The following is an 18,337-nucleotide window of genomic DNA, read 5'->3' on the forward strand; positions in this document are numbered from 1 at the left end:
TATCTTTTTCATTTTTTTTTATTGTTCCTCTGCCATGGGAAGGAGTATGAGCATGACTACTGACACACCAGAAATCCCATCATCATACCAAATGTAACTTTTTTTTAAAAGTTTTGATACTCAAAAATGACTGGTTCTAAAACTGGGATGGGTGACATTCCTGACATTCCTGATTCAAAGGTGGTTTCTGTTAAGTCTGAGGAAGTGGTCAACTTAGCTGAAAACCAAAAGGCCAAAAATCTACTCAACAAAGAAATGCTAGGGACTGACTACTGTGTTCATCTGTTAACTAATCTTCTAACATTCTAGGTCTTACTTCCTTTCTGTGGTCTATTTCTTTCATCAGTCTTAATAGTTTATCTGTATTAAATCTAGATCTTTCCTTCAATTATATTCTTCTCAACATAATGCATCATCTTTGCTCTCTGTTTCCTGTTAGTATTCCCCAAAAACTCCTAGAACATTTTTCTATAAAATATCCTTTCAGATGCACTCTTTTTCATCTGCTGCTCCTTCATAAAGGAACCCTTTGACCTATCACTCTGCAACATTACCACATCAGCGTTCTCAATGTTATAACAGGTCATCAATGTGAGGGTAAGCACATGCCAAAGACGATGGCTGCTTGTGAAAACCCTTTATATTACCCAAATCAGCCTGCCAGAAGAAGGAAAAAAGTACAGTTGTGTACACTTAACATAAATGTAGATGTTCACGTGTATTCACTGTTGCAGTCATTACATTTGTGTAATCTGCTTGCAGGCTGCCCTCAGTCAGCCTGATTAACAGTCCTGCGTCAGTTGCTGTCCCTTCTTCCATGATGTCAGGGATATAAAACATGCAGCCAACATCATAACATCAGTTTTTTTTGCCCCAGATGTCAGGATCCCCCCCCAATGGGGAGCAAATAAACATAAAAACACAAAGGTATACCTCCAACAAAAAGCAAATACACCAAAAAGGCTTTTAAGCATAGTAATGGAAAGTAGCGGTATAGCCAGAAGAAGTCAGGTTGGCTGGAGGGAGGGTAACCAGGTCTGCAACAGTGAATACACTCGAACATCTATATTTATGGTAAGTGTACACAACTGTACTATGTTCTTCGTGTTTCACTGTTGCAGTCATTACATTTGGGTAGATTCCCAAAGCTATGGTTGGGAAGAGGAGTTTATTTAGCATTAGGACCAGCAACAAGGCCCTGCAAGACAGCAGTGGCAAAGCCAGCTCTGGATTTAGAGAACATTGGCAAATGATAATGCTTGGTGAAAGTATATACAGAACTCCAAATAGCAGCTTCTAGGATGTCCCTGGTAGGAACACCTCTGAGAAAGGCAGCAGAAATAGATGCAGCCCTGGTGGAGTGAGATATGATCCCCTGGGCGATAGGTTTTCCATGGTGCTTAATGCAGAAATGAATGCAATGGCTTATCCATTTAGAAATGGTTTGTTTTGAAATAGCCTTCCCCTCTGCCCCTGCAGCAAATGCTACCAGCAGTTGTTCTGATTTTCTTCGAGGTTTAGTCCTGTTCAAGTAGAATCTAAGTTATCTGTGCACATCCAAGGAATGCCGAATCCATTCCCCTTTGTTCTGTGGATTGGGAAAGAAGGTTGGCAAATGAATGGACTAAGAGCCACACTGGATACCACCTTGGGCATGAAGAATGGAATGGTCCTGAGTGACACCCTGTCTGCATGAAAGATGATGAAAGGCTCCACTGCCATAAGAGCCTGTAATTCAGATATCCTTCTAGCTGAAGTGATTGCTAAAAGGAAAGCTGTTTTCCAAGAAAGAAATTTTAAGTCTGCAGTAGCAGCTGGATCAAAAGGAGGTAGAGTATGTTTCTCCAATACAAAGTTAAGGTCGCAGGCAGGGGTTGGAGCTCTCCTGGGTGGTCTCAAGTTTTTGGCCCCTCTAAAGTACTGCTTGAGCAGAGGATGAGAGAAGAGGGGAGGTTCTGTGCTATAATGAGTTGAAATGGCCGAGGCGTAGATTTTAATGGAAGAAAAGGACAGGCCCTTGTGAAGCATCTCAGTTAAGAACTGCAAAATCTGAGGTAAATTGGGTGCTGCTGTGCTCATCCCTTGAGACTGGTTCCAGGCACAGAATATTTTCCAGTTTTCAGCATAAGATTTTCTAGTACTTGGTCTCCTTGCCTCTAAAATGACATCCATCACAGGTTTGCTGAGGGATGACAAGGGTGAATTTAAGTGATTAGCCAGGCTGCAAGGATCAATGTTGGAAGCTGAGGGTGCAGAATTTGGTTCTCCTGCTGAGAGAGCAGGGAAGGGGTCTGAGGTAGGTGCCATGGAGATAACTGTGACACACTGTGCAGGAGGGGGTACCAGAGTTGGCGTGGCCAGTCTGGAGCAATCAAGATCATCCTTGGTTTGTCCTGTTTGACTTTTAGTAGAACTCTGGAGAGCAGAGGCAGCGGGGGGAAGATGCAGACTGATAGGTTTTTCCAGCTGAAGGACATAGCATCCACCTTCCAGGCTTGTTTGTTGGGAGTCCTTGTGCAAAACTTGTCCAACTGGTAGTTCTGGGGGGAGGCAAATAGATCTATGTCCAGGCTCCCCCATTCGCTTGTCAACATGTTGAAAATCCTTGGTTCCAGTTTTCACTCGTGTGGGTCCATGAGATTTCTGCTTAGTCCGCCTGCCAGTGTATTCAATTTTCCTGGCAGGAATTGAGCTTGTAAGTGCACTTGGTAGCTCAAGGCTGTGTTCCACAATGCCATGGCTAGTCTGCAGAGGGGGTAGGAATATGTACCCCCTTGCTTATGTACCACATAACCATGGTGTTGTCCGTCTTTACCATTAGTTGTCCTGGAAGAATGCAGTCCTTGAAGGCTGTCAGAGCATTCTGTACAGCTAACATTTCTTTTTGATTGATATGTAGGTGCATTTGACTTGGGTTCCTTTTGCCCTGAATGCACTTCCCTGACAGGTGAGCCCCCCCCCCCCATCATGCATAGTCTGATGCATCTGTAGTTAGGGTTTGGGTGGCAGGGGGTAGTCCCTTGTTTTGGTGGCAGGCCTATGCCCAATAGAGGAACTCCAGGCGTAGGCAAGGTATGATAGGAATCATTGTTTCGAGGCTGCGAGAATGTTGACTCCACAGACTTTTTAGATAAAACTGTAGTTTCCTCATATGCAGTCTTGCATATGGAATTAGAAGACTGCAGGAGGCCATGAACCCCAAGGCTTGCAGTATTTATTTTGCAGATAGCAGGGTTTTTGTGGCCGCTTGTTTGAAATAGGTTACCAGTTGAATTTGCTTTTCTGGCATGAGGTAAGCCATCTGGGCAGTTGTATTCAAGCTTGCTCCCAGGAATATAATATGTTGACAGGGTACCAGTTGTGATTTCTTTTCGTTTATGGTGTACCCCAGACAAGTTAGAACCCTTTTTACAAATGCCAGATGATTGAAAAGTATGCCCTGGCTTTCTGCCTGAATTAGACAACCGTCAAGGAATGGGTATATTTGAATACTTCATTGCCTGCAAAATGCAATAACTGGAGCCAGGCACTTTAAGAATACCCTGGGAGCAGTAGACAAGCCAAAGGGCAGTGCAGAGAACTGATAATGCGTGTAGCCTGCTTTGAAGCGTAGGTATCTTCTGCAAGATTCCCTGATTGGGATGTGCAGGTATGCTTCTTTTAAATCTAGTGTTGCCAACCAGGCATCTTTGCCTAGCATAGGAAGTAATTGGTGAAGAGTCAGCATCTTGAATTTTGGAATCTCCAGAAAGGTGTTTAGAGTAGACAGGGTCCAGGATTGAATGCCATGATTTGTCTTTTCTGGGTACCAGGAAAAGTCTGGAGTAGAAACCTTGTCCCTTTTCCTCTTCTGGTACCAGTTGAATAGCCCCCAGGCTTAAAAGGGAAAGTACTTGTTTTTGAGCCTCTGCCCACTGATTTGGGAGCAGGTCTGGCCACCCATTTGGTGTTGGCAACGTGTGGAAAAGAAATCTGTATCCCTGGGACACTATATTTAAAACCCATTTGTCCTGGGTTATGAGTTCTCAGTTCTTTGCATGAAGAGCAATCTTTCCCCACAATGGGGCGGTCAAAAGATAAATGCTTGGGAATTTTAAAAGGAAGTCATTGAGACTGTTTACCACATAGGGGGTGTTTTGTTATTTCCAGATTTGGAAGTGGAGGCCCCCCACTGCTTAGTTCTGAGAGTCTCCTGGGACTGAAACCTGGGGTTTTTGCTGTGTCGGGTTTGGCTTGAGAGGACCTGGAAGGGACTGGAAAGGACCAATTCTTAGTAGGCCAGTGCCTACTAAATCTTGGAGGTTGCACTTGTAAAAAATCAATTTGCATAGATTTAGCTTTACCTTCCATCTTTTTAAGAACTTCTTCAGCCTTGTTGCCAAACAGGCAGTCCTGATTTAAAGCAGCATCCAACAATTTAGCTTTAACATGATCAGGCAAAGATTACTCCTTAAGCCAAGCATGCCTTCTAAGCACAGACCCAGTAACAACAGCCCTGCAAGAGGCCTCTAAAGAAGCAAAACCACATTGTATGTTTTCCAACTTGTTCAGCAGAATGCATTAAGTATTGTAAATCTTTATTTTCCACACAGTCACGAATCAACATAATTTCTGTTTAAGCAGTCCAATAATATGTCGCTGATATTTTAACATATGAAATTGGCAGTTTAAAGCTCTGATTGCCAAGGTTGCAGAAGTATAAACCTTTTTGCCCCATCTATCCAGCGTCCTGGAGTCTCTATCAGAAGGGGTAGGATTTTTAGCAGTAGAAGCCTTAATGCTCTTGGGCCCCTGAGAAATAGTCTCTGGATCTGCAACAGGATTTTTGAAAAGGAACTTTCTTTGCATTTTTTCGGAATACCTGCAGTCGGATGGCTAACCGACGACATTTCTGGATAATTAAACAGAGAACCGAAATATTTAGAGGCAAAAATATACTAACGATGGATAGAGCGCTGATTAAATAAAGCACAAAACCGGTATGTTGTGCTCAGGGCCTAGGCAAGGAATACAGTACAAATGAAAATCTTTATGTGGTATTTGCTTTCCACAAGTAATGCAATATTAACTTTTACTGACATTGGAAAGGAGCAAGAAAACGTTTCCCCAACGAGGTACTTAGCTTTAAGTTGAAGACTTTGGTTCTGAAACTCGAAAACGAAAATTTCAGGAGTCGGCCGACCCACATCTGCGAACTGCTTCTGCTTTGGGCACAGCATGGCAAGAAAGACTGATGCAATGACGTCGGCTGCATGTTTTATACCCCTGATGACCTCACGTCATGGAAGAAGGGACAGCAACCGACGCAGAACCCAAGACTTTGTTAATCAGGCCGACTGAGGGCAAACTGCAAGCAGATTACACAAATGTAATGGCTGCAACAGTGAAACACGAAGAACATCAGCCAGCAGGAGAAAATAGATATAGGCTTTTAAGTCCCTATAATATTCCATCTCCATGAAGACCCTTTTCCACAACCCATTCCAGTAATTCATTCCATGATTCTACAACTCTTGCCAAGAAGTATTTTTATAGATTACTGATCCAAAGAGCAGTCAGTCCTTACAATCTGGTGCGTGTGTCCCTTCTCAAATCTTTCTTGTTTATCATGACCTTTACAGATTTGCCCAATGAGATAATGTGCATCCATACCACATCCTCTCACCTCTTGTGGTCCTCTAATAAAATGAGCTCCAGCTTACCTAATCTTTGTATCCCTTTCCTTCCATTTCATGCACCCTTATGGTGTCTTTACCCTGGAATCCTTCAAGCAGCTTGATGACCCTTCTCCACGCATTGCCTTCAGAACTACATACAGTACTCAAGCTGTTGTGTGAACTGGGCATGTTAAAGCAGCAGTGTTCCTCTCTGTTTCTAGGCTCTACATCTGGAGGATTAAACCCAAGCATTCTGGCTTTTGCTGCTATTGCCTTCTCACTCTAATTATAACAGTCCAGTGCATGTCTGATCAACACCACCAAACCCTTTCTATGCTCTGCTGCTATGAGTTCTATTCTCCCAGTGATATTTAATCTGTCCTCATTCCTTTAAGGAACAGAGAAGTAACAATGAGGTTAAGATCACTTGAGGTCAGTAAAAAGGGAACCAAAACAAAAATGTTAGCATTTACTGTATTCCAGAAAATGAACTGAGAGCTTTTTACACAGCTATCTTAAACACGTATCTAATGTAGTAAATAATGTTTTATCAGCCAGAGAAAAATAACTTCAGCACAGTAACACACATCTGGATCATTTCACTTACTGATACCCTTTTCCTTTAAAAAATTCAGCTAGTCAGGGGGTGTACAGTGTTGTACATTATTAAAACCAATAATCCCCCCATTATAAATATCCACTGAAGAAAATGAGTACAGCTAAACCGATTCAAATTTCTTTAAGGCATTTTTTTTCTTACCTTTCACTGTAAAATTGCAATAGATTTTCACCATACAAAGGTGATGCAAGCTGCTTAATCATTAGGAGAGATTTCTCTCTCTCGTCTAGTCCCAGCATCCGTACATGTGCCACCAACCATGCCACTGCGCAGACTGCCATACTGCAAACCTTTCCTTTAATATTATCTGTTATTTTCTGAGAAAGAGACAGTATATAAAATTCAGACAGCTTGCTGACTGCATACAGAGACATGCCAACTTGCAAAAAATGCATACAACTGCTTCACATTAAATATCTATCTCTAAGCATCAAAAAGTAAATTTATGTTACCTAGTATGTGATGAGAAATGTAACAGAATAAAAACATTGTACTCTGCGCATTAGGATACTGTCTCTCTTCATCTTGTCTCCTTTAGTGCAGTCCATAACCACTTCATCCCATTACTCTAGGACTAGTCAATAAAGAACTGTATTTCTTTACTAGGAAGCATGTCAATTCATTACCAAAGTTTTTACTGAATAAGTCGCCTCTGTGTTATACTCATTAAAAGAAAAGTTTTGGTGAGTTTTTAAATGCAGCAGATATAACATGTTAAAAGAAATTGACAAACAAATGGCAGAGTAAAGACATAATCAGATTTAACATTAAATAAAAAGTGAATGATGAATTCAAAATACATATCACTGGTGAGATCAGATCACAAACTAATCTCGCTGGAGGTCCTCATCCCACCCCCACCTGAAATAAAAAAGACCACAGTAAAGAACTTCTCAAAAGCCGACTTCACACTTCTAAAGACTAGTGTGGTCTCCTTTAAGGCCCCCGAGCCGGCGGAAAACAGTACTCAAGCCGCTGAATCACTTACAAATGCCTTCTACCAGCACCTGCAGGACTGCATGGATAAGGCAATCCCAAGCAAAACAAAGACTCTTTGTACCAAAGGCAAGCGTCCAGTCTGGTGGACCCCAGCCATAAACAAACTCTACAACAAAAGGAGGAAGCTACTACAAGATAGAGCAAAATCCTTAAAAGGTAAGACACCCTTGATCACTATAAGTAAAAAACTAAGAGCTCTCATAAAATCATCCAAAGCAAATTTTGAGAGAAAAATAGCTAAAGACTCAAAAGACAATCATAAGGCCTTATTTAGATATGTTAGAAACCTGGGAGGGAGCTCCCAGATATGTTCAGAACTAGTTCAAAATGATGTGAAGATTACTGATCCTACAGACATTGCCAACATACTGGCTGACAGGTTCAGTGCAAACTTCTCCCCTCCCCCAAAAGGAGAGATATCTATACCAAGCGATTGCAGCCCCCCAAACATCTCCAACGCCCAAGTGAGAACTGCTCTCTCCAAAGCAAAAAACACAGCATCCATGGGACCTGATGGTGTCCCCGGCTGTGTGCTCCACGAACTCAACGAGGAATTAAACCCACAGCTAGGACAGCTGTTTAATCATAGTCTTACCTCTGGATATGTACCCAGGGAGTGGCTCACTGCAACTGTGGTCCCACTTCACAAACGCGGTGCCTCCACCGACCCTGGAAATTACCGGCCCATTAGCTTGACAAGCCTTATCTGTAAAGCCATGGAGAGGATCATAATGGATCTCATAAATAAAGACATAGGGAATTTGCAGACTTTGGACCCATCCCAGTTTGGCTTTGTCAAAGGCAGATCATGCCTTCTAAACTTGGTTGACTTTTTCGAAACAGTCACCAAAGCCATTGATGAGGGAAAGGCAGTCCATACAGCCTACCTCGATCTGGCGAAGGCCTTCGATACAATACCCCACTCGGGTATCATTGAAAAACTCATCAGCTTAAATGTTAACCCATACATCACAAGATGGGTTGCAAACTGGCTGAGTGACAGAACCCACAGGGTCAGAGTTGCTGGCGCCATGTCAGACTCAAAGCCTGTCACAAGTGGTGTACCACAGGGCTCAGTCCTGGGCCCACTCTTGTTTGGCATCTACTTTTCCCAAGTACAAGCAAACACAGGAGGGTTATGGCTGACAAAGTTTGCAGATGACTGCAAACTGGGCCATAGTAGAAAACACATCTGACACAGATATCCTTCAGAAGGGTCTCACAGAAACGGATAACTGGTGCCAGAGCCATGGCCTAAAGTTAAATGCCAAAAAATGCATAGTCATACCCTTCGGGAAAAACAAGGTTACCCCTAGCTACCAAATAGGTGGTAATCCACTGAGCACAGAAGAAGTTATCAGGGACCTGGAGACCCAAGTTGATAGTAGTCTGTCATTCGACACCCATGTAGCCAAAGTAGTTAGGAAGACCTTCTACATTGCCCACCTTATCATGAAGGGATTCTCATCTAGATCAAGGGAGGTCATAGTCTCCCTATACTCATCACTCATCAGACCAATGATGGAGTACAATGCCCCATTCAGAATGTATCTAACCCGACACCTGCAGCAGCTTGAGAGGCCACAAAAGTTCCTCACCAAAAGGATAAAGGGTCTCAAACATCTGTCCTATGCTGCCCGACTGAAAGAACTTCAACTCTATTCAGTCGCTTACCGCCTGCTCAGAGGTAACCTTTGCCTGACATACAAGGCCATGTCAAACCCAGATTTGATGAATATGCTTCACCTCAAAAAATCTAGATCCGTCAGAGCCACAAGGGCGGGAGACTTAAACCTTGACACGGCTATTAATAGGACGTGCTGGAGGGATAGATTCATCACCCAAAGGCTCCCTATGCTGTGGAACAAAATCCCGGTATATGTGAGGCAGAGCACCTCGCTGGCCTTGTTCAAGAGAAATCTTGACCAATGGATGGGAGATCGCAGATATACCCCAGGGATTACCTCAGTGTCACTGCTCGACAGAGGCACAGCAAAATAATGGTTATAGTTCCCCATACTAAAGGGGTGGCGTAAGCCACAAAACTATGGGCTAGGCTTGTAAATGTCCTCGGGCAGACAGCCTAGTATGAACCTATGAACCTATAATATATAACCTGTTAAAACACAGCAAGCCTTTTCTTGTCAATATGTACTATAATTGTAACATGTGCACAGCTGTCCACAACAATCAAAGCAAAGGTAAAGTACAGCTGTGTAGGCAACTTACCATATTCTTACATGTCCGTGTGTGGCCAGTGTTGTAGCCATCAACTAAGGTATCTGTGCTGCAGGCATATACTACAGCCAGCTAGGTTTTCAGAGCTGAGCAAGTCACCTCCTTGGTCAGGCTGACATCAACTCACATTGGGCATCTTCACACATCTGGTATATAGCTGGTGCTCACCCATAATATCTAACGATCTTTCTTACTCCTTCTCTGAATACTACTAAACTTAAGTCCAAAACACTGAGAAATTCCCAACGGCAATGTCAGAGATGTGGAGAATCTATGTCCCTGAGGGACCCAAACAAGGGAAAGGAAGAATCCAAGAAGTATGGACAACTAAATGGGGGGGGGGAGAAAGGCTGCCTACCTTGGGTCTCTAGGCACCACAAGCAATCAAGGTAATGGATTGGAGAAACATAATATTGAAGTAAGTTGCCTATACAGCTGTACTTTGATCTCTATGTGGATGGCTGCTGCAGTCATCTACTAAGGGCAATTCCCACAGCTGATCCAATATATAGGGTAGTTGATTTACTGCTGGGTGGAGGAATATATTCATCATCATCATCACCCCCCTTTTTACTGTGGTCGGCAATATCCTCAAGATAGGAGAACATTGATCATAGAATGCACACTATGACAGGGGCTAGCCACTCAACAATGTAAAACATGGCTCTAGGCAATTCTGTCATGTTGGAGGAATACTTTGCATTCCCTTTAATACAGCATGAACCCAGCCCTAGACACACAATCTTTGGCAGACATATAATGTTAGGAAAAGGTTTGAGTGCAAGACCATGTAGTTGTATCTGTGTCAATTGTCCTGGGCATTAAAACATTTGACAAAGATAGATGAGGCTGCAGCCCCTTCCCCTCATCATATAATGGGGTTGCACCTTTTCTTGCAGACTCCTGTCATAGACAACACACTGTATTTAAAGGAAATCTCCACCTTACAACTCAAAAAACATGTATTTATTTATTTATTAACATTTGTTAACCGGGTTAGTCCAATTGAACCAGGGGCCCATTTTCAGTGGAGACCGGAGGAGAAAAGCTCCAATACAAGTAATTATGATATTTACAAAATATTAAAAAAGGGTTACAGAAATGAAGTACAAGTCATAATACATTTTTTTATTAATGATAAAAATGTTATCACTGTATCTTTATTTTCTCTTCGATTTTAATGCCTCAAAATCACACCATGCGTTTCCCTCAAAATGGCAGATGATGGGGCCTGCCTTGGTAATGTGATCTTGTTTTCTTGCTTTCCTTCCTTCTTCCCAGAACACATTTCAATTGCTCTTTATAAACTGACAAACCTTCCCCATACTCTCCTGCTGACGTGTGAAAACTCTCACTGCAGTAAATGATCCTTACGGTACATTTTCAGGTGACAAGTAGTAGGACTCCAAACTAAATCGGTCTGCTACTTCCCAATGCCTTCAGTGGGAAGTTTTTTCTCTCTCTCCCATGGAGAACATGGAGAAATCGGTCTGCTACTTCCCAATGCCTTCAATGGGAAGTTTTTCCTCTCTCTCCCATGGAGAACATGGAGAAATCGGTCTGCTACTTCCCAATGCCTTCAATGGGAAGTTTTTTCTCTCTCTCCCATGGAAACAAAGGCATCTCTATTTCTGGAGATGTCCAATTTGTAAAGAGCAATAAAATTATGGGTCCAAGTGGCAGCTACACAAATATCAACGGGGCTCTAACCCAAAAAGCAGCCGATGTAGACACTGGCCTGGTTGAATGTCCTTTTGGTTTTCTTGGTAAGGTTATGCCTCTCAGGGAATAAACATAGGAAATACAGAAATACAATCAGTTATCCATTTAGTCAGTGTAGTTTTTGAAACTGGTTTTCCCAATTTATTACTAGTAAAGGAGACAAATAATTGATCAGTTTTAATAAATTCCTTGGTCCTGTGAAGGTAAAAATGAAGTTGCCTAGTTGCCTATGTACGTCAAGAAGGTGAAGGATGTATTCTCCTCTGCTTTCAAATCTGGGAAAGAAAACTGGCAAATTGATCACTTGACTGATGTTAGTTTCAGTGGCATCTTTTGGTAAGAAGGAAGGATTTGTGTGCAAGGTAACCCTGCCTTTGTGAAATATCAAATACAGAGGTTTGGAAGATCGTGTTTGGAGTTCAGATACTTGTCTTGCAGAAGTTATTGTCACCAGAAAGACAGCTATCCAGGAAAGAAACTTGAGATCTACTTTAGCTGATGGCTCAAAGGGAGAAAGTTCTAAAGTTTGCAAAACCATAGTGGTGCCCCAAGGTGGAGTAGGGCCCTTAATTGGAGGTTTAAGTAAAAAGGTACCCTTAAGAAAGGCCTTACATAATTTTGATGATGCTAAAGGAGAAGCATCACCTCTGATGTGATACCTAGAGATGGTTGGCAAATAAAACTTAACAGTGGAAAAACTTTCTCCAACTTGAAAAACTGAGGCAAGGAAATCTAGAACAGCTAGAAGTGGGGCAGTAAAATGATCTCTCTCTCTCTCTGATGAGCCCAAAAGGAAAACCTTTTCCATTTACTTTTGAAGGTTTTCCTAGTTGAAGGTTTATGAGACGAGACTAGAAATTTTTGAACTGGGGAGGAAGGCCTGGAATGTCCAGCCATCATCGGAATTGGAGAAACCATGTGGTCAACTTGAGGCCTGCAATATCCTGGTGAATCTGCCCTAATGGGTGAAACAGGAGGTCTGGAATATGATTCAACATCCAAGGAGGACATACTAGGTGAGATCAAAGGAAGGGGAACCACACCTGTCAAAGCCAGAAGGGAACAATGAGGATAAATGTGCTCTTCAGGCAAAGTGCCTTCTGAAGAAACTTGGGGATGAGAGGCAGTGGAGGATAAGCATAAAGGAGACTGGAGGGCCAAACATGGACTACAGCACCTCTCGGTGACTGTTGCTTCAGTGGCATAAGGGCAAAATAAATCTGCTACATTTGTTGCTCAGGGGAGATACAAATAGGTCGCAGGAAGGTTGACCCCATTTGTGGAAGATCCTGTTCGTCACTAATTGTTTGAGAGACCACTCGTGAGGCATGAGGATGGTCCTGTTGTGTTTGTCTTCTAGAATGTTGGATTTCCCCAGAATGTGCAATGCTACAAGAAAGCGGTTGGATGAAATCGCCCACTTCCATACTCTCACTGCTTCTCAAGAAAGGGGGCATTGATCTGGTTACCCCGTTTGTTGATGTACCAGACTACTAACATATTGTCCATTGGTAATGCAATCATCCCTAGAGGAAGAAAGCTCTGAAAGGCCTGAAACACTAGAAGCATTGCTCTCATCTCTAGGATGCTGATATGCAAATTGGTCTCCTGTGGGGACCATATGCCTTCAACAGTCCATCCCAAGTAACACCCCCCCTCCAAATGGGAGGCATCCATAGTCAACATAGCATTCGGGGAAGGAAGAATAAATAGATGCCCTTGACCGATCTTCTCTGAGTGAATTCATCAAAGACCAGACTTTCTGCAAGCCTGAGACAATCTTATCACATATCCTAAGGGATGACGATGAAATGACCATTGCACTGCTAGGGTCCATTGAAGAATTTCCATGTGGAGACGAGCAGTGGGAATAAAAGCAATTGTGCAGCTACTGACCCTAAAGCTTTGAGAACCAGTCTTGCTGGAGGAGAAGGAAGAGAGAGAATCTGTCTGACGTGTGTCTTCAATGTATAAATTCTGTTTTGAGGCAAGTGAGCCAAGGCTTGACTTGGCTGAAGTTGTGATTTGTGCATACTGATAGCAATTCCCAGTGAGTGACACAGCTGGAGTAAATAGTCTCTGGTCTTTACAAGTAGATGCCTGGTTTGGTGTGGTCAGGAGCCAGTTGTCCAAACAGGGAAATACTCTGAATCCAAGCAGTCTCAGGTGAGCTGCTACCACTGCCATGCATTTGGTGAACATCCTGGGGGCTGTGGGAGACCGAAGAGCAGGGTTCTGAACTGATAATGACTGGCTCCCAGCCAGAAATGTAGATACCTTTGAGAGTTCCTGTTCATTTTGAAGTGATCGTCCTTCTGTTGGAAAGGTAGAATGGACTGAACCATGACCATTTGGAATTTTCAAACTCTTTACAAACTGATTTTAGATAAAGTCCCAAAATAGGTCTCTGGTCCCCTGCCTTTTTTGGCACTAAAAAGAACCTTGAGTAAATTCTGGATCCTGTTTAGTCTAGGGAGACTTCCTGGATGACTCTTTTTGTCTAGCAAATTTCTGATCTCTTGAGCTGCTAGCTTCCTCTGACTGGGTGGAACATCAGGGAGAGTTTTCCTTGCTTTTACAGGAATTTGTTAAAAGGGAATGAAATATCCTCTTGATATGATCCAAGAGTCGTGTGTGATGGCTATCCAGGATTTTTGATGCAAAGATAAGCACCCCCGACAGCATCTAGACAGGGACAGTCGGGCAACCTTTTAGGAACGCTGGAAGGATCTGTTCAAACAAGAATCTCAAGATCCTTGGTTCTGCGGATCCCCTATGACGTGTGGGTGATGTCTACCACTGTAATTTCCCCTCTCTGCCTCTGGGGGAGAAATTCCCATGTGACTTCTGGAAAGGACCTTGAGATTTCTGGAACCACATATTACCACCGCACTGATTCCTACAGAAAGGTCTCTGCGGGGTAGAAAAGCAGATTCCGATGGCAGACAAGGTCTTTCCATCCTGTTCACTGTAAGAGCAAATCTCTTTCATTGTTTGCCCAAACAAAGGCGATCCATCAAAGAAAACATTAATGAATGATACCTTGAAGGGCTCTGCAAAATCGCACAACCGTATCCTGGCATGTCTCCTTAAGGCTATGCCTGAACTTTCCGCCCTCGAGGTACTTTTCGCAGCATGTGAGATTAACCTCATGGACACATTTGTACTCGATTGTAGGGTGGCCAGTCATAACGAAAATGACTTCTGTTCCTTTGTGGACATGGACCCTGGGACAAAATTAGAGAGTTCCTTTACCAAGTCCCTCTGTAATCTGGTGAAATATGCAGGGCAAATGTTGCTGATGCATACACTCACTTCCCAAACCTGTCCAATGCCCTAAAATTTCTGTTAGGAGGATGGACAATGGAGCTTTATTCAGCCAACTCCTTTTTGGTGACTGCCACAATAACCATGACATTTACAGGAATCACTTTAGTTCAGTACTGTCTGTCAGCAGGGGCATTCAAAATTTTGTTGGGGGGGCTTGGGGACTGGTTCCACAGAGTCCAGTTCCTTCCATGCCCTGCAAGAGACAAGGTCTATAAGATCATTCCCAGGAGGGTAACAGACCAGAAGGCTTCCAAGAACACAGATTCCTCTTGGGAAGGGATTTGGAAGACTAACCACCTTTCTGGCGAAAGATCTCTAGGATGTCTCCAAACAAGGCATCCTCTGGTGGAGATCTGGGAGACCCTTCCCCTTTATCAAAATTAGTGTCTTTCATGAGTGATTACTATGGGGAATCTAAGTTCCTCCTTTTGCATGACTTCTTCTGAGGGGCATTCTCAGTGGGGGATTCTGGTGACATATCAGAAGAGATGAGGAGTTCCTGGGTGGGAAATGGCTGGAAGCTCACATGGGCTGGCTGTCCCCGAGGGGTAGATTGATCAGACTCAGACACAGGATCCAAAAGAAGAACAGAGGATGGTTCAGATGGTGGAAGAGCCATGACTACTCCCAGATGAGAGAAGACCTTCTCCACCACTTCGAAGGTAGAAGGCCCAGGAGAAGGAGAGGAGAGTCTGACCACAGCTTCAGCTCTCCGAGCAGACAATCCCAGAGCTCTCCCTAACCCTAGACTCTGAAGGAGAAGTCTGAGCTGAGCTGTCCAATGCTGAAGTCCCGAGAAGTAATGGCTGAGAAAACTTTGTGGAGTCAAAGTCAACCCCTTGGATCATATGCTGATGCTTCGGCTCAGACAGCCATCGTGCTCCAAAGGGGTAGGAGCTGATTGAATCAAGGAAACCGGAGTGGGAAGATGAAATAATCTTCAGATCTGATGGCATGACTCTGGGATCTTGGATCCAAGGGCTCTGAAACAGCAGGTCGGATCGGAGAAGGAGCAATTACAGGCTGGAAAGAAGGTTGAAGGCTCACTGACCTGATGGAAGACAGAGCTGAGAGGGTCTCCATCTGGAACTGTGTTCTGAGGAATTTTCTCATCATCCTATCCATCTGGGACACCGAAACACTTTGAGGAGACTTAATAGAAGAAGAGGTGGAAGTGGTCTGGACAACTCTTTGGATGTCCCTTGCAAAAAGGGACACCTTAATCTTGGGGATACCGGCTCTGAAGAAAATCTTGGAGCATGGGGCCGAGGAAATCTGGTCTTAGTCGGTTGTCAGATCTGAGCTTTGGGAGGCTCTGAAGAAGGTGCAGATTAGAAGGCCTTTTAAAATCAACTTGTGCCTCCTAATGCTAAATGCTGCAAAAATGGGGCCCAAACAATACACATGGGAGTTGGGGATCTTATGCCCACAGGAAGTGCACTTTTTGAAGCCAGTACACTTATCAGCCATACTGCAAAAAGACAAAAACGCATCTACACAAAAAAGACTAGCTAGTAAAAAAGGTAATACTTCACTTAATGTATGTAAGTCATTTTCTATGCTGTGTTGGGAACCCGCACTGGTTTTAGAATAATAGACAAAATACATGATGTAGCATGAAAAACCTCAGTTTTTGGACAGGTAAAGCCTGTCACACAACTGTAGTACTAGCTCTTAAGCTGGAAGAGTTGCATCTTTTTATTTTTCTTCTAAAATGTACACAGTTCTGTGTGATTTCAGTGTGTTAGAAAAGGGTGTGTGTGTGTGTTATGAATTGCAATACTTGGAAAAAGGTATCCTGAATTAAAAATAGATGAAATGTTGTTAATGTACAGAAATTAAAAGTGTGTTTATATAAGATGCCAAGTGGAGTATTATATACAAAAATGTCAAACATTATTAGTGATAAGAATGCTTACTTATTAGAACCGTCTACAATATTGATTTTAATACAGCATGTAAATGGCTTTACTAAGATAGATAAAAATGGTAAAGGATAACTGTATAACAAAGCGTGTGTTGTGACTTTAAAAAGCATTTCAAAGTGAGGGCACGTGCATATAAATAGAGAGCACAAGCAAACAGCAGTGCCATTTTGAGTGAACAACCAGAGTGTTAACAAGTATGAGTGCATGACAAGAGTTAAACAGGCATAATAAGTACAATAAAAGGGCAAAATGAGCATGAAATGCAAAGCGACTACATTTTTTTTTAGTAAATGTTTTTTTTTATATGAGCTACTATTTCGCATTGACTAAAGCTATTCAAAGTATTACTAGAGTTGTTCGAAGCATCTCAGAGTGTGCTAAGTGTCTGCAGTGTGTGCTTTATTACAGTACAATTATTTCAAAGAGTTTACTGCATGGAAAGTAGTTATTTCGCAAGGTGCAGTCATTTCAAAGTGTTTCTTACACTGTTCAGAGTTGTTTCACAAAGTACAGTCATTCCGAGAAGTTTCTTGTGCTGTGTACATTTCATTCACAAAGTGCAATCATTTCAAAATGTTTCTTACACTAAGAGCAGTTTCACAAAGTACAGTGATTTCAAAGTGTTCTTGTGCTATGGAGACTTATTTCACAAGTTTCTGGCATAAATTTCTGACATACGTGCGTATGTTCGTACATAATTCCAAGGGTTTTTATTACTGTGTGTTGGCATGGCAGAGGCATTTCGCACACCCAGTCCACTTGTGTTTGATCATGATATTGCAGAGAATTTGGAGAGTATTTGAGCAGGAATACGATATTTTCATACAAGCAGCTTTTTCTGATAAAGACACATGTATGACAGCATTTAGTTTGCTTAATCTAGCGATGTCAGAAGCCACTGAAAGACAGCGTTCATTTGTTTATGCACCAGCAGTATATGCAGGAGAAGGGGAAAAAAACATCATATTGTTGTACAAGCTGAATCAAGGGAGGACCCTGAGTGCTTGAAACATAAATGTGTAATTCCCAGACGAATGTTACATTGGAGAGTCACTTATTTTATACAAGAAACCAAACGCCAGGAGATTTGGTGATTTGAAAGACGAGCTGATAAAGGACAGGCTTGTTTGTGGTGTTAATAATGCTGCAGTGAGAAAGATTTTGCTTTGAGACAGTGATTTAACATCGAGCAAAGCCATTTGTCAAATACACAAGTTTATAGAAAGGCACATAAATATGCTTGCAAGTGATAGCAGCATGGTTTCAGCAGCCTCCAGAGCAAACGTAGATAGCCTGCGGCACATGCCTAACAGAAAAAGGCCTAAGCACATGGCAGCTGCAGCCCCTGTGGGATTTCCAGGGTGAGCCTGTACCTTTCCAGCAAGTTCTAAGAATGGCTCAGTACAATGGACACGCTCAGTGCAGCACAAGGCGAGTCAGCAAAACCCAAGTCAAATCTCGTTGTTACCTGTCGTAATTGTGGTGTCAATCATGAGTCCAAAAGAGAAAAGTGCTTATCATTTCGTCTGCAATGCCACAAGTGTAAAAAATGGAACCACTTTTAAAAGCTTTTTAAATCAAGCAAGCCTCATTTATTAATTAAGAAAGGTCTCTCAAAAAAAGCAAGTTGATCATATAGAAAGTTGCAACTCTACTTTCTATGTAGATGGTGTATCGGTGGTTGGTGAAAAGGGTAATGCAGTAGATTTTTTGGAAAAATAATGAAGTGTTTTGTACTGTCCTGATTAGTGGTAAACTCAAAGAGCTCAAGGTGGACTCTGGTTCAAAGTGCAATGTTATGTCACCAGAAACATTTGCTAGGGTAAAAGTTGGTGAACAACTTA

General features: G+C 42.6%; 1 protein-coding gene across 1 annotated transcript in view; it reads right to left on the reverse strand.

Moving 5' to 3' along the window:
* MED24 (mediator complex subunit 24) overlaps positions 1–18,337 on the reverse strand; it is a 1,193,465-nt gene that overhangs the window by 575,582 nt on the left and 599,546 nt on the right. Inside the window, exon 19 of the mRNA XM_044055033.1 lies at positions 6,418–6,593. Within this exon, the coding sequence (XP_043910968.1) occupies positions 6,418–6,593 (176 nt within the window). The remainder of the gene's footprint in view (positions 1–6,417; positions 6,594–18,337) is intronic.

This window comes from Protopterus annectens, chromosome 13.part0 (genome assembly GCF_019279795.1).
Source record: "Protopterus annectens isolate FY-2018-M chromosome 13.part0, PAN1.0, whole genome shotgun sequence".
Taxonomy (NCBI): domain Eukaryota; kingdom Metazoa; phylum Chordata; order Ceratodontiformes; family Protopteridae; genus Protopterus; species Protopterus annectens.